This window comes from Chiloscyllium plagiosum, chromosome 21 (assembly GCF_004010195.1).
Source record: "Chiloscyllium plagiosum isolate BGI_BamShark_2017 chromosome 21, ASM401019v2, whole genome shotgun sequence".
NCBI classification, from domain to species: Eukaryota; Metazoa; Chordata; class Chondrichthyes; order Orectolobiformes; family Hemiscylliidae; genus Chiloscyllium; species Chiloscyllium plagiosum.
In genome coordinates, this window is record NC_057730.1 from 52,044,477 (window position 1) to 52,061,454 (window position 16,978).

The following is a 16,978-nucleotide window of genomic DNA, read 5'->3' on the forward strand; positions in this document are numbered from 1 at the left end:
TATGAAGAGAGGTTGACTGAGCTTGGACTTTTTCATTGGAAAAAAGAAGGTAGAGAGGGGACCTAATTGAGGTATACAAGATAATGAGAGGCATAGATAGAGTCGATAGCCAGAGACTATTTCCCAGAGCAGAAATGGCTAACACGAGGGATCATAGTTTTAAGCTGGTTGGAGGAAAGTATAGAGGGGATGTCAGAGGCGGGTTCTTTACACAGAGAGTTGAGAGAGCATGGAATGCGTTGCCAGCAGCAGTTGTGGAAGCAAGATCATTGGGGACATTTAAGAGACTGCTGGACATGCATATGGTCACAGAAATTTGAGGGTGAATACATGAGGATCAATGGTCGGCGCAACATCGTGGCTGAAGGGCTTGTTCTGTGCTGTACATTCTATGTTCTATGTATAACCAATTTTGTACTGTCCTTTACATTTGTAGCAAACAGTACTCAGAATTATTTCTATCCTTTCACTTTTATTCATCTTGCCAGTGTATGCACAAACTGCAGATAAGAGGAAAACAGGTCGGAGCCAGGAATTAAGAAGTACTTGAGAACAGCCTGTTAATGGGTTTGCCCGTAAAATTTGATTCTCTACTTTGGGAACCATCGACCTGCACTCTGCATTTTTTATAGCATCTTGGCTAATTCATCAAGTCAGCAAAACAGTGAGTCACAGGCATGAATACATGTCACAGTTAATGTGCCATCACTTTTGCTTTACTTCAGAATATTAAAGAACATGTATTTCAAGTGGTATGTTTCACTAGATACAATAATATTAATATTAGACAGAAACAAAAAAAAAATCTGTGGATACTGGAAATTTGAAACAAGACAAATTGCTGAGCTCAATGAAGAGTGCACACCTGAAACATCACTTGTCCATTCTCTCCATAAGTTCTGCTTGTCACTTTTGATTCAATATCAAAAGAATTGTGTACGAACTATTGTGATAAACTTGTGTAATATGCACTTTACATTTAGAGATTTACATTTAAAGATGGAGCAGATAGGTCTTGGTTAGTCCTGTGAAGGTTTTTGTTTTAAGGAAAGGTCAGAAAGTCATCTGGACAATGCTATAAATACATTTTGAAAAAGAAATGTGACTTCAATTACCTGGGGAAACCCCTACAGTGTTAATGGATAAAAGATTTATACTGTGAAGTTTATGACAGGCAGTGTAAACACATAAAGGCAATTCCTTTCATTTTTACTTCAGAACAGAAGATTAAAGTTCTGAGCATAGAAGAAGTTAACATTCAGCTCAGATTAGAAAATATTTTCTCCAAGGAGTTCCAATCAAGGGAACCAGTCACCTCCACAGAAGTGATTTCCAGTTTGTGGAGCTTCCAAGCCAAGGGAGTTGGATGGAAGTTTTCAAGTTGTTAGAACTGAAAAAGTTTGGAAAATCGGAATTGAGAGAGGTGAATACCTGGGAACTCAAAATGAATTTTCACATTTAAGTACAGATTTAAGAAGCAGAGAACAGGGAGAAATTTCCCTAAGATTGAGTCTCTGTATTGGATAATATTGGATTAAAAAAGTTGAAATTTTGTTTTGATAGTAAAGAAATATATTTTGACTACGTGTATATAGTTTATTATTCAATGTAATAAACTCACGTTATTATAGAAGAACATCCATAGCCTCATGTGAATATGTTTGTGTCAAACCACTATGGTAATCAACTTAAAAAAAAATTAAACATCTGTTCTATTAAGTCAGGTTTAATTCTGCCTTTTCCACTATTAGCATCAGCTGGGATCATGATCCACTTTACATTCATTTTATGGCTGTACAAATAAGTTAGATTGCTAATTTGTTTATTTCTTACATTCCTTTCTGCTTAATGTCTGCCAAAAGCTCCACTACTGATGTACACATCCTACAAAATTTACAGAATTACATGACCATCTGGAATGTGCTTGCATCCAGATGAGCAAGAACAAAAACCTTCATAGGACTAACCAAGACCTATCTGCTCCATCTTTAAATGTAAATCTCTAAATGTAAAGTGCATATTACACAAGTTTATCACAATAGTTCGTACACAATTCTTTTGATATTGAAACAAAAGTGACAAGCAGAACTTATGGAGAGAATGGACAAGTGATGTTTCATTGAGCTCAGCAATTTGTCTTGTTTCAAATTTCCAGTATCCACAGATTTTTTTTTGTTTCTGTCTAATATTAATATTATTGTATCTAGTGAAACATACCACTTGAAGTACATATTCTTTAATATTCTGAAGTAAAGCAAGAATGATGACACATTAACTGTGACATGTATTCATGTAATTGAGGGGTAATTAGAATCTAACTTATACCTGAATACAACCTTCTTAATCACAGGTGATAAAATTAATAACTGTACTTGTTCTTAAGACATGGAAGATTATCACAGTCTTGTTTTAGTGCAGAAATTCACCAAAGACCCTTAAACAGCATCTTCCATCTAAAAGACAAGGGCAGCAGAGATATGGGAACAGCATCACCTGCAAGCTCCCCTTCAAGTCACCTGCCATCCTGATTTGGAAATGTATCATTTTTCCTTCACTGTCGTTGGGTCAAAATTCTGGAATCCCCTCCCTTACGGGATTGTGGATCTACCTACAGAACATGGACTGCAGTGGTTCAAGGCAACAGTTCACCCCCACCTTCTCAAGGGCAACAAATGCTGGCCTATGCAGTGACTCCCACATCCCTCCAGAGAATAAAATAATTATCGTTTAAAGTTATTAATTTAAGGTTATAATTGCTTTCGATTTGGGTTACATGTTTAATTTATTTTTATTTGTCCATGGGCTGTGGGCATTGCTAGTTAGGCCAGCATTTATTGCCCATCCTTAATGAGCGGGCAATTGACAGACAATATTAGCCAGGATTCTGGATTACTAGTCCAGTGAAGTTACCATTATGTCCCAAGTGATTGCTCTATTAAGACTGTGTACATAAAAGTCTACTGTAGCATACATTTACATTTTTAAGCCACTTACAGCTGGGAGGAAGTGTGACTGCTAGCTGCTGACTCATCCAAAATTAAAAACTGCTGGGAACTGAAGCTAACGTCACTCTCAGAGACAGACAGCTCTATACCAAATTCTGAAAGATCAACATCACAAAACTCTTCTTCACTTGTATCCTCCTGAAACGTGAGTCAAAAAGTCACAGTAAATATTATTCAAGCAGTTTTTGTATCTATGATGAACTTCACAATGTTCTTTATTCTAAAATTTATGTTGCAATCATACCTCAGGTAGACTTTCTCTCATTGTGTTGTGTTCTACTCTAGACACATCTGAAATATGAAGATAATAATGAATTTAACTAACCTAATCAACATTCTCAAGCAGCAAATATTCTGGTCCAAGCACATTTTTAAAAATCACAACATTGTACTGCTCCCGTGATGGAATAGTGTGTTAAGCACAGAATCAATGATCAGTCAATGTTGAGTACATTAGGGAGAAAATAATAGGTTTAACATCGATACGCTAGGGACAGGATAAAATGAAGTCCCTCTGCAGATGGTTTTATACTTAGGCTTAAACACATGTCATAAATGCCAGGGGTTACCACTGACCAATAACTGTACTGAATTAGCCATATAAATACTGCAGCTGCAAGAGCAGGTCAGAAGCTGAACATTCTGCACCAAGTACCTTACTTCTTGATTCTCCAAAGTCTATCCATTATCGACAAGGCACAAGTCAGGAGTGTAATGGAATACTCCCCACTTGCCTGCATGAGTGTAGCTTCAATAACACTCAAGAAGCTCAATATTGGGCGGCGCAGTGGTTAGCACTGTTGCCTCACAGCACCAGAGACCCGGGTTCAATTCCTGCCTCAGGCGACTGACTGTGTGGAGTTTGCACATTCTTTCCATGTCTGCGTGGGTTTCCTCTGGGTGCTCCGGTTTCCTCCCACAGTCCAAAAATGTGCAGGTTAGGTGAATTGGCCATGCTAAATTGGCCATAGTGTTAGGTGAAGGGGTGAAATGTTGGGGAATGGGTCTGGGTGGGTTGCGCTTCGGCGGGTCGGTGTGGACTTGTTGGGCTGAAGGGCCTGTTTCCACACTGTAAGTAATCTAATTATCCAGGACAAAGCAAATTGCTTGACTGGCAATCTATTCATTATCTTCAACATTCGCTTCCTTCACCACTGGTGCACAGTGGCAATGTGTACCATCTATGAGATGCAATGCAATAACTCACCAAAACTACTTTGTGCACTTTCTAAACTAGTGATGTCTACCATTTAGAATGCCAAAGGTAGCAAATGCTTGGGAACACCAGCCCTTGCAAGTTCCTCTCGAAGCCACACATCATCTTAACTGAACCATTTTGTTGCTCTTTCACTGTAACTGGGTAAAGATCCTGTAACTCACTGGTTAACAGAACTGTTTCTCCCTGCACCTCAAGGACTGCAGCAGTTCAAGAAAGTAGCTCACCCTTTCCTTAAGGGCAATTAGGGATGAGCAATAAACATTAGCCTTACCAGCAACACCACATTTTACAAATAAGAAAAAGAAAAATGATAGGCAGGAGAGATTCTCAGTCAGCCGTGTGACGGAAAGAAATTGAAGTTTTTAAACCAGGCAACAACATGAATGTAAAAGTTTATGTTGCCATAGCAACTTGGAGTCCTTCTAACTCTGGGGATCCCATTTTTGCTGCAAAATTCCCCAACCTTTGTTCACCAGAAAAACAGCAGAGGACAGATTTTGTGTTCATTGTAGTGTTAGAATACCTGTGTACTTTTAATGTAGAATAAAGAGCCATTTACTGTGCTGTGACTGAACTAACTTGGCATTGTGTGTCTACTTGCAGCACACAGACTGCTTTCTCAAGGGCATCTAGGCATGGCTAATAGGGCTTTTGGCTGAAACGTCGATTCTCCTGTTGCCGCCTGACCTGCTGTGCTTTTCCAGCACCACACTCTTGGCTCTAATCTCCAGCACCTGCAGTACTCACTTTCGTCTATGGGTAATAATTGCTGGTCCAGTCAACAATGCCCACAATTGATATTTCTCTGCCTCATCCAGATGTTTTATTGCTGCATAAACTGCGACACTTGCAACATTGCATGTTAAATTCTGGTCTTTCTTTTGTGCAATGAGACAGATTCATTAAAAAAATGGATTGAGATTTCTCAGGTACATTTACCTCAGAATGGTGCTTCCCACGCTTTTGATTGCGATCCTATTTTGAGCATGAAAATTGCTGTGACCCCAGAACTAAGAGTGAGGCACACTCTATTAAAAATGTGAGGACTGATAAAGGACTTGCAACTGAACTAACTTGGCATTGTGTGTCTACTTGCAGCACACAGAATGCTTTCTCAAGGGCAACTAGGCATGGCTAATAGGGCTTTTGGCCTATTAGCCAAATGGCCATAGGAGCCATTGCCGCCTCAGAAATTGCAACTCCAAAGCTTTAGCTCATGCTCTCCACTTGTGATCCATTCTTTGAGCAGACCTGACTTGCAACCTTTATAGCCTGTCTAGGTTTTCAAGAAAAACAATTTGAGAAACCATCACTTGGTTCACAATACTTCTTTTAAATTGACTCTTTTTAGTTAAATACAGGAAAGCACACCATGAACAATTGCCATTCCATGTGCAGAAGTGTGCTCCTTTTAAAAATTATGTAGCTTATAACCCTGTGGGCTTTATTCTTGTCCATCCATACTCAAAATAAGGTTTTAAAGCCTCAAAATAACTGAATGATATTTCAAGAATACCTGTCTATCCCCACATCATTATTCCACTTGGACGGACAGCCCACCATACAACCATCTCTAGTCAATGATACAGAAAACAAAGAGTACTTCATGATCTTAGTTTACACGTATCTCTAAACATTTTATCTTATTCTCAACCAAAAACTATGCAAATTTTATACTGGCTTTATTGGCGGTCATGTTTTACAACAACAACAAAAATGGTGTACCAGTTGTTGCAGTTCTAATTATACTGATGTTTCAATTGGATTGAAGAACAACTTCATATCGAGTGCAGCAGATATATACAGCATATATTCACCTTCAAATCATGGGAAAGGTAGCTTGTAGCATTGGAAAGCTAAAAATCTAGACTACGGAAAGGAACATCCCAAACTGTCAACATTAATCATGATACTTGGTTGATTACTGTATTGACTAATTTTTTGATATAAACTGTATATTCAGTTGTATCTGTCATTCCAAAATTGGAGAAGTAGGAGAGCTGTTGGAAAATTGCAATTGAGCAGCCTCTGCCAAAAACAGGAAATGGTATAAAAGGTCAAAAGATACCGATAAAGATGATGCTAAAGACTAATTTTGCCTAGTCTAAAATTTTGTGTTATTGATATTGCATAAAGTAACCTCACAACTGAAGGAAAGTATTGGCCAAATCTTACAGCAGTCACTTACCTAATTGTTCATTGCCTGTAATATCATGCTGTGTTTCTCCAAGAAGTGGCTCAGTCCTTGCGTAAAGGACAAGATAACTACAGCCACTGTCCAAGCACTACAGAAACAAGGAATAAAAAGCCATGGCATCAACAACATTTTGTTTGTTGCACATAAATTGTTTTTGATTGTATACGTGAGTACAGAAATAGTACTAATTTTTCATTATCATAGAGCGGCACGGTGGCACAGTGGTTAGCACTGCTGCCTCACAGCGCCAGAGACCCGGGTTCAATTCCCGCCTCAGGCGACTGACTGTGTGGAGATTGCACGTTCTCCCCGTGTCGGCGTGGGTTTCCTCCGGGTGCTCCAGTTTCCTCCCACAGTCCAAAGATGTGCAGGTCAGGTAAATTGGCCATGCTAAATTGCCCGTAGTGTTAGGTAAGGGGTAAATGTAGGGATATGGGTGGGTTGTGCTTCGGTGGTGTGGTGTGGACTTGTTGGGCCGAAGGGCCTGTTTCCACACTGTAAGTAAAGATGATTAATAAATTGAAATTATGTTTTAAATTTAGTTTTGACCAGGCAGAGAACCTTCAGCATAGTCACAGGTCCACAGTCAACAGATGGCCTGGAATCCATTCTGCATAAAGGTCACTTGACCCAAAGTGTTAATGCTGCTTTCTATCCACAGATGCTGCTAGACCTGCTGAGTTTTTCCAAGGAATTTCTGATTTTGTTTCTGATTTCCAGCATCCATAGTTCTTTAGTTTTTCAATAGCCTGAAATACTGGAAATCATGCTCTGGACTTAGGACTTGCATTGCTTACATAAACTTTCTTTTTGTTTGTCAAGTTGTGTTAAAATTCTGCTGAACTGCTGTTGGATACACCACACAACCTTGGATCATATCAGATATGTTCAAGCATGGAGAAAAGAGATGAATCCCAAGAGGAGCTAGCATTTGACCAAGTGTAGTATCAAGGAGTGCTGGCAAAAGTGGAGTCAGTGGGAATTGTTTGGGGGCAGGGGAAGTGCTCGTCAATGCGGGAGTCACATCTTGCACAAGAAAATGAACACATCTGCTGAAGACCAATCATCTTGACAGTATCTTTCAAACCAGTGACTTCTACCACCTACAGTAGCAGATGAATGGGAATACCAATATTTGAAAATTACCCTCCAAATGCCATTGTGATTTGGAAATATTTTATCATTTCTTTACTATGTCAAAATCCTGGCATTCCAGTCATTTACATAAACAAGCTGGAAGTGAATATAGAAGGTATGGTTAGTAAGTTTGCAGGTGACATCAAAATTAGTGGTGTGGCGGATAGTGAAGGAGGTTACCTCAGAGTACCTTGGTCAGATGAGCCAATGGACCAATAAGTGGCAGGTAGAGAATAATTGAGATAAATGTGAGGTGTTGCATTTTGGTAAGGCAAACTAGGTCAGAACTTATACAGTTAATGTTAGGGTCCTGGGGAGTGTTGCTGAAGAATCAAACCAAGAGGTGCAGGTGCATAGCTTCTTGAAGATGAAGTCACAAGTAGACAGGGTAGTGAAGGCTGCATTTGGCATGCTTGCTTTTATCGGTCAGTGCATTGAGTACAGGAGTTGGGAGGTCATGTTGCAGGTGTACAGGGCAATGATGAGGCCAGTCTTAGAATACTGTGTTTAGTTCTGGTCTCTTTCCTATAGGAAGGATGTTGTGAAACTTGAAAGGGTTCAGAAAAGATTTACAAGTATATTGCCAGGCTTGGAAGGTTTCAGCAATGAAAGGTTGAATAGGCTTGGCCTTTCTACACCTGGAAAATCAGAGGCTGAGGGGTGACCTTATTGAGGTTTATAAAATTGTGAGTGGCATGGATAGGGTGAACAAACAAGGTATTTTTCCCAGAGTAGGGAAGTCCCGACTAGAGGATACAAGTCTGAGGTGAGAAGGGAAAAATTTAAAAGGGTCCTGAGGGGCAACATTTTCACGCAGAGGGTGGTGTGTGTATGGAAGGAGCTGTCAGAGGAAGTAGTGGAGGCTGGTACAGTTACAACATTTAAGACATCTGGATGAGTATATGATTAGGAAGGGTTTAGAGGGATATGGGCCAAATGGGATGAGATCAGTTTAGGATATCTGATGAGTGTTAATAAGTTGGACCAAAGGGTCTGTTTCCATGCTGTACAACTCTAGGTTCAGTCCTAACAATGCACAAAGAAAGTACTGTTATGTGATAAGGCCCCATTTAATCTTTAGAAGGCAAACTTTGATTCTCTGACTATGACTCTATGTAAGAACATGCAATCTAATAGGCTCACCAGGGTGCCCAAGAGGCATTTACATATATAGATGCAAATAAGCTCAAAGTGATAAAGAAAACTAACTGATCAAGTGATTTTCTTCCTTGCAAATCCCAAAATTTCAAGTTATTTCAATATTAATATCCTACCTCTGTTAAATTTTGTTCTGAATCCTTTTTTCTTTCTTCCACCTGCTCTATGGAAAGTGCTGTATGTTCACAACATTTTGGGTGCTCAGTCTCTACCTGTCCTGAACTTGTTTGTTCCATACGTATTTTCTTTGCCTCAGTTTTTTCCAGCAGTGAACTGTCAACATCAGTATTCCTTTTGCCCTCAACAAGTGATCTATCAAATTCTTCCTTGCATTTAGATTCTACGTACAGAGTCTGATGCTGAATTTTGTCTTGGTGCATTTCACTTCCTTGATCCTCATCACTGCCAATTTCAGCCTCCACCTCCACCGCCTATGGAATAAGTTAAGTTGAATACAGTAAGTTAAAAGAGTCTGAAATCCACAGTAATAATTGTTTTTACTTTTATGTTTACTAAAGCTTACTTCAGGTAAACAAAAAAATGAAAATCCAAGATTATTTGCCATTTGTTACAAAGAGACCATTATATTCCTTTCTGGTCACTGAATAACTTAATCTGTAAGGTTTTCTTCACCCAGCTTTACTTTGAATATTTAGACACCTTACTAAGAACATAAGAAATAGAATAAATAGGTCTTTTGGCTCTTCAACTCTACTCTGCCATTGGTGTCGATCATGGCTGATCTGATTGCCTCCTGAACTCCACATTCTTCCCTTGCAGATCTACAATTTGTATAGCTTAGCTTGGGTACATTCACTGACCCAGCTTCCACTGCTCTCTAGAGCAACGAACTCCAATTATTAACAGCCGGCCAAGAAAAGAATTCCTCATCTGCTTCTTCAATGAGACAAAGCTGATTCTGAAACTGTGCTATCCTTCTGCCCCCAACCCCCTGTCCTAGATACCATCATGAGGGAAACATCCTCTCAGTACTGACTGTATCAAACACCCTCAGAATCTAATACACATCAGTAAGGTTGTCTTTAATACTGTTCCAAACTCCTGAGAGTCTAGGTCCAACCTGCTCAATCTTTCCTCTAAGAAAAACCTTTATCAATCAACCCAGTGAAAACACCTACAAGGCAAGTTCATTCCTGAATAAGGAAACCAAAATTGTACACAGTTATTTAATTGTGGTCACACCAATATCCTGTGCAATGGTAGCAAGGTACTTTATGTTCCATCTGTTTTACAATAAAGTCCAACAATTCCACCTGCCTTTTTTGTTATTTGCTGCACCCCATGCTAACTTTTTGTGATTTATACAAGAGAACATCCAGATTCCTCTGTATTGCAGCATTTTGCATATTTAAATAATATTCCACAGGAAGTGTGATGAGCAGTGGGATCCTTCCTGATTTGTGCACCTAGTATCAACAGTGCGCTCCCAAACAAGGAATGGGAGATGGCTGCAGAATAAAGCACCTTCTTTTCCAACTAAATGTCTCTGAATACCTTATACTCTACCACCTTTCCACACTAGCTACTCCCAAGACTTCGCAATGTTTGCTGATTTGCTGCCAAAGTACAAACAGAACATTTCTGTGGAACACACTACTGAGAATACGGCCAAGACTGTCAAAAATAGTTTCAACTGGCAGATTTTCCCTGTGCTTAGATTCCAGGGATGAAAAGGACGATGTCCCCATTTAGAGAGAATGTTTTTACTCCACAGGGAGTCTGCTATAATGTGCGTCAATATACCACAAATTTGTTCATGTGAAGGTCTGATGGTACAAGAGGTAAAGCTCCATTTAAATCTTGATCTTGCTGTTTAAAATACGTATTTTCTTATTAATACACTTCAGCGAAAGCACACAGTTTCATGTTTTGAACCCAAAAATCCACATTATAATAAACTTGCAGTGTATCTTTAATTGATCAGTCTGATAATACTGCCATGTAATATGTTGCATGCTTTATTTCAATCAAATAGTTAACCAGAAACACAAAATGAAAGTTTATATTTTAGAAGGCTATCAAGAAAATGTTGCATATTTAGCAAACGTTGTGACAAGGACACTACCTACTTCGTACAGTCCATTAATTCTAGTGACATTTTTTCTTCTTTAAAAAAAAATCTTTTAGATACAGTTGAATATCTACCATTAAATGGGAATAAAGCATTTTAAAAAATGCATTGCTGCATATTCACAAAAAGCTCTCTCACATTGTCCTTAATTATTGTACTGAACTATTCATCTACCTAGAGGAGTAGGGCAATTTAACATAATTCAAACCAATTTTAAAATATGAAAGGTCATGACAATTGCTTAAAAATTAAAGCATTTGCTCGCACAGCATCAGTTAAGCACAAAGGTATGAATATCTGTGTACAGTTGGATTGGATGTGACAATCAATTGATAACATTAAAAGAATAAGGAAGAACATCAATAACATTGTGTTTTGCTCAGCAAGGTAACAAATTGAATGAACAAGGTGGAGTTTTCTGCTTCAAGTGAATTTTGCAAATAACCCATCTTATTAAGTCTTAAAAATGTTTAATAAACATGAGGCTAGCCCATTAACAGCTTTACAAATGTTGTCAAATGCAACATTTAGAAGTGAAGTCAAATGCAACATTTACTACCATTTCAGTAAGATTATTTGAAATTTTCGAATACACTCATTATAAGATTATGAATACACTTAAAAAGCCATTAGGCTAACTTTGCCCCCAACATTTTTTTGCTAGAAAAATTGATTCATACATCTTGATGATCTCATGACCTTGCTATAATCTAGATAGTATGAACTTGTCAGTTAAACACTATCTATTTTCATTCAAACAAAGGGGAGAATGACTTTGAAACTACTGCAAGGGATACCTGAAGATATGTATATCAAATCAAATTATTCTTTCTGTATTACTGTAAACTTAGTTTTGCAATGTTAGCCTTCTCATCCAGGAACTCAAATGAGACAACTTATCTAATCTTTGTGGAATCTTGTTTTATCATTGACTTGAATTTAAAATTAAATTTGATAAATCCTTTATTTATAACTTGCCAGATGAAAAAGTTATTATAATGTGAACAATGATACTGCACAGATTATGAAATATCAAAAAATACCTTCATGGGATTGGTGCAATAAAACCATCTGATTGGTGCCTCAGTAATTTAATGATAGTAAACTCGTCAAAACAGAGCAGTCAGATTCAGATGACAAATGATCCAAAATATCCAAACTTCCAGCCCCTTAAAGGAGATCTCAAACCAGAAGGACAATTGATCTAAATGTCCATCAGCAGAGAAGTCATAATCAGCTTTACCTAGTGTGACCTTTTGTACTTTAAGATAAGCTCAAGGAATGGTAGGAGAAACCATGGCATCAAGAACCCTGGGGATTCAGTGGAGTCATGCAGATTAACGCAGTCCAAATAATACAATAGCAAATATCATTTAGAAGACCTGTCCATATTGTTTGGGAAGGCAAGGGTACAAGAGATTCCTGTGTGTTCACTGGCAGCTGTAGAAGAATTACTCTGGTCTATGGTCAAAACATGGAAGAAATCACTAGAAAAGAAACTGCTTGAAAGTTAAATGGCTATCACATTCACAGAATGAACTTATTTTCAACAGCCAAGAAGGCACAGCATCAACGTGAAACAGTATTCCAAGGCTGGAAGTTCAAGAATTTAAGACTTTCCAATGGTTCTACTTGACTTGTCATCAAGTTCAGTTAAGTAAATACCAAAGCTGGGAGCGCCAGATAATCCGACATTTTGTGACTTTACTCAAGTTCTTTCCCACGGTGGGGCGGCACGGTGGCACAGTGGTTAGCACTGCTGCCTCACAGCACCAGAGACCCGGGTTCAATTCCCGACTCAGGCGACTGACTGTGTGGAGTTTGCACATTCTCCCCGTGTCTGCGTGGGTTTCCTCCGGGTGCTCCGGTTTCCTCCCACAGTCCAAAGATGTGCAGGTCAGGTGAATTGGCCATGCTAAATTGCCTGTAGTGTTAGGTAAAGGGGTAAATGTACGGGAATGGGAGGGTTACGCTTCGGCGGGTCGGTGTGGACTTGTTGGGCCGAAGGGCCTGTTTCCACACTGTAAGTAATCTAATCTAATCTAATATCAAAACCCATATGTATCCAAGGATTTTCTTTTGCTGAACTCAATCATTTAACACATGGCACAATGATGTTATAGGCATTGTACTGGTATGGAAAGTCTAACATTTCATCTAAATCACACTGATAAACTGCATTCTGGAACGTTTGATTTCAAATAAACGTGTTTTTGTGTAACTTCTGACCTTGCCCACCGCAGCCCAACACCAGCACATGTACATCACGGACAATGTAAAGTTGAACAATTTAGATTACAACCTCGGAATGTTCCAAAGTGTTTTACGACTAATGAAACACATTTGAAATGTAGTCAATGCTATAAATGGAAGACACAATTTGTACAAAGCAAGTTGCCGTTAACTGCCATGCGATAATGACTAAATCATGTTTTGAATGTAGGTTAAGGTATAGATATTGGATAGAACATATGGGTGAACTTCTTCTTCTTCAAAGTATTTCTCTGGGATATTTTAGGCTTACCTGCAGGAGCAGCTGGGGAGCATGCTTAACCTCTCATCTGAAAACTGGCAATACTTACAACCGTGTAACATCCTCCTCAGCACAACACTGGAATGTCTGCCTGGATCATGTATTGAAGTTTATACAGTGATATTTGAAATGACAGACTTCTTACTCAAAGGTGAGTGTTACTAGCTGAGATAATGGTGGCCCCAACATTCATTAAGCACAAACATTTCAGTTGGATGTGTGAGAAAGGTCAAGCCTCAGGGTGTGAATATGCAACACAACAGGTGAAAATCAGAATGGAAAAAGAACACAGCAGAGAATACTTTATTTATATTATATATTAAATCAACAGTTGTCACATCTGATAACAGTCACATCATGACGAATTGTAGCTATTGTACTATACTTAAAAATAGGGTCATATAAATAATACAGCATTTTAGGTAAAACTGCAGGATTTAATTTCTAATTTCTGTGCTCATATAGTGAAAATCACATGAACTAAAATGTTTAGATTCACAAAATGTTCTCCCCTTTACTTTCATGTGAATTTGCTTCTAATGGTCTCTGTTCAAATGAAATAGATGAAATCTATTACGAGCTATATTGCAGTGAACAACATGCAAGTTCAAGGGCAGCTGGAGGAATATAGGAAAATTCTGCATGTAGGTTTGCTCCCTGAGCTAGAAGGCTCATTTTCAGATGTTTCGTCACCATACTAGGTAACATCTTCAGTGAGCCTTCAGATGAAGCACTCGTGGTGTAGTTCGCTCTCTATTTATATGTTTGGGTTTCCTTGGGTTAGTAATGTCATTTCCTGTGGTGACATCATTTCCTATGGTGATGTAATTTCCTGATTTCCCCCCCCTCAGGGGTGGTAAATGGGATCCAAGTCAATGTGTTTGGTGATAGAGTTCCGGTTGAAATGCTATGCTTCTGAGAATTCTTGTGCGTGTCTCTGGCTTGCCCTACGATGTTGTCCCAGTTGAAGTGGTGTTCTTCCTCATCCATATGTAAGGATACTAGTGAGAGTGGGTCATGTATTTTTGTGGCTAGTTGATGGTCATGTATCCTGGTGGCTAGTTGATGGTCAAGTATCCTGGTGGCTAGTTTTCTGCCTGTTTGTCCAATGTAGTGTTTGTTACAGTCCTTGCAAGGTATTTTGTAAATTTTGTAAGGTATTCTACTGGAAGTTTTCTTTTGGTGATTATGTATCCAACAGGAGAGCCACAAATATTGAAGATCTAAACATTTACCCACTTTTGGCATCTGGAGTAACAGCAAAAACCTTCAGATCAGCTATGGATGAGCACAAATTTCTTTAACTCGAGTCCAATAATGTCCCTTGATCCCAATTTCAGCTGTAGCTATTGCTGCATCAATCTGATACACCAACCATCCACATAAGATAATCAATTTAGTGAGTATTATTTGAAATTTAGTATTCTGCATCATGGCTTTTCAGTGAAAATTGGCTCTTTATAGTTAAGAGAGATCAAAGCTTATTCCGAGTAAAACACACAATGCTACTCAGGGTCCATGTAAATTAATGTTTGAAACGTTTCATGGCAAACCTCTAAACAAAATCAAATATTCTTTAAGTGTCTCTTTACTGGTAAACTTAGAAGAGAAGAGGCTATTATTTGAGACAAACAGGTGTTGCATCTATTCTATGCTTATTTATCTATTCAATTTATCTTAAGATTGCCCAAGTCTTGAAGACAGAGCTGAGGAACATTCAAATCAGTTCAAAGTTTCATATGTTTGTACAATGTACAAAACAGAGAGGTATTTACCCAAAGACCACTGTAGTGGCAATTCAACAAAAAACTGAAAACTGGTCTGCATAATCAAAAAAAATCTTAAAATGTTTAAGCATTACACACACAAAGATTGTGTTCTACATTATATAAGCAAAACTACTAAGTTCATCAAAATTAGCATACTTAATGCCAGTAAATACTAAAATAATTTCCCTACCTTAAATTGGAACTAAACAAAACTCAGTATCATGTAAATTCTTTGAAGCCATTACATTGTCAAAATAATTTTATTAAGCTCATACATTGTTCTCAGAACAAAGGCTGTACACTAGAAACAAGGCTGTACAATATAATTATCAATGCTGATGAAGACAGTACAGCTTCATTGATCTTTACACACAGTGCCAAACATTTCACATGTTCAAGTCTTACAGGAGACGGTCATTTCTTCATTTTCATATCTGCTTCAATAGCACAGCGACGTCCTCTTGTACCACCATCCTAATGGAAAGAATAATTACTCTTTTTCACTGCCTATTGGGAAATAATTAAGCATGTATAGTCGCAGAAGTTTTCAGACATTTCCGAACACTACATTTTGTCAGACAGATTGCACATGCGTTGGTAAAATAAATTGTCATAAAAATGAATTGGTACAAATAGTTTGCACCAAGTTATATTCTGCAGTACATGACGCAAAAAATATGGTATTCTATATTTGGAAATAAAGGCCAAAATATTTTCGGGGCGGCACGGTGGCTAGCACTGTTGCCTCACAGCGCTAGAGACCCAGGTTCAATTCCCGCCTCAGGCGACTGACTGTGTGGAGTTTGCACGTTCTCCCCGTGTCTGCGTGGGTTTCCTCCGGGTGCTCCGGTTTCCTCCCACAGTCCAAAGATGTGCAGGTCAGGTGAATTGGCCATGCTAAATTGCCCGTAGTGTTAGGTATGGGGTAAATGTAGGGGTATGGGTGGGTTGCGCTTCGGCGGGTCGGTGTGGACTTGTTGGGCCAAAGGGCCTGTTTCCACACTGTAATCTAATCTAATCTATAATCTAATCTAATCTAACAAAGATTCATGCACAGTATTACAGTAATAGCTCTGGAAAGAAGAATGGAAATGAAGACAGTGTTGAAATGAATTAATACAAGGCAGACAATCATGATGAACAGACTGAAATCTAATAACTTAAGCAGTATAAAAACATGAAAAATATTGGGAAACTCTTGTTGAAGAATCAACATCAAATAACAGTGAGAAACATCCTTGATACACAAAGCATTCTGAATGCCTAGCATCAATACATTCCATTTTCTTTTCAAAGAAATCCAAGCTGAATGCATTCCACTTACCTGGTAGCAGTAATTAACTGCTTTGTAGACATTGTTAACAGTATTTGTCATCAGCTGATTGCACAGCACTTACTGTTGATGGCTGAAATACATGGGGAAACTAGAAATGTCAACATAGGACAGCTTTTAAAGATATATCCCATTAATTGTTTTTGCAAAGCATATTTGAAAATCAATTATTGAATTAAATAGAAGTTTGTGTTTAAATTACCATTGTGCAATTGGTGAAATAAAAATAAATTTAGAACAGACAAAACGCGTAGATCTCCATGTATTTCAGCCATCTTTGTGACATGAGCTGATGACAAAAAACCTCTCCAAAGTAGTTAACTTCTGCAACCAGGTAAGAGGAAAATACCCACTCTGAAACTTCTGTATCGATGAAATGAATTAGTGCTAGGAACTAAGCATTGGAGTTGTGCTCTGAATATTTAAGAAAAAAAGTTGGAAACCAAAGTTTTTATTTGACACTGAATCAGTAACCATTAGAATCTAGAAAAAAGGAATATATTAGCAATAACTTCAATGTGAGTGATTATTTTGC

General features: G+C 38.3%; 1 protein-coding gene across 6 annotated transcripts in view; it reads right to left on the minus strand.

Moving 5' to 3' along the window:
* The window catches only part of brd8a (bromodomain containing 8a), a 91,597-nt gene that overhangs the window by 15,740 nt on the left and 58,879 nt on the right, over positions 1-16,978 (minus strand). For 2 of the 6 annotated variants that reach the window (XM_043712072.1, XM_043712073.1), the window contains exons 22-25: positions 8,833-9,147; positions 6,413-6,509; positions 3,250-3,296; positions 2,995-3,143 (exon numbers count right to left, since the gene is read on the minus strand). In XM_043712072.1, coding sequence (XP_043568007.1) covers positions 2,995-3,143; positions 3,250-3,296; positions 6,413-6,509; positions 8,833-9,147 — 608 coding nt within the window. Of the gene's footprint in view, positions 1-2,994; positions 3,144-3,249; positions 3,297-6,412; positions 6,510-8,832; positions 9,148-16,978 lie in introns of those variants that run through there. The other 4 variants (XM_043712075.1, XM_043712074.1, XM_043712077.1 and 1 more) reach the window with 3 other exon arrangements.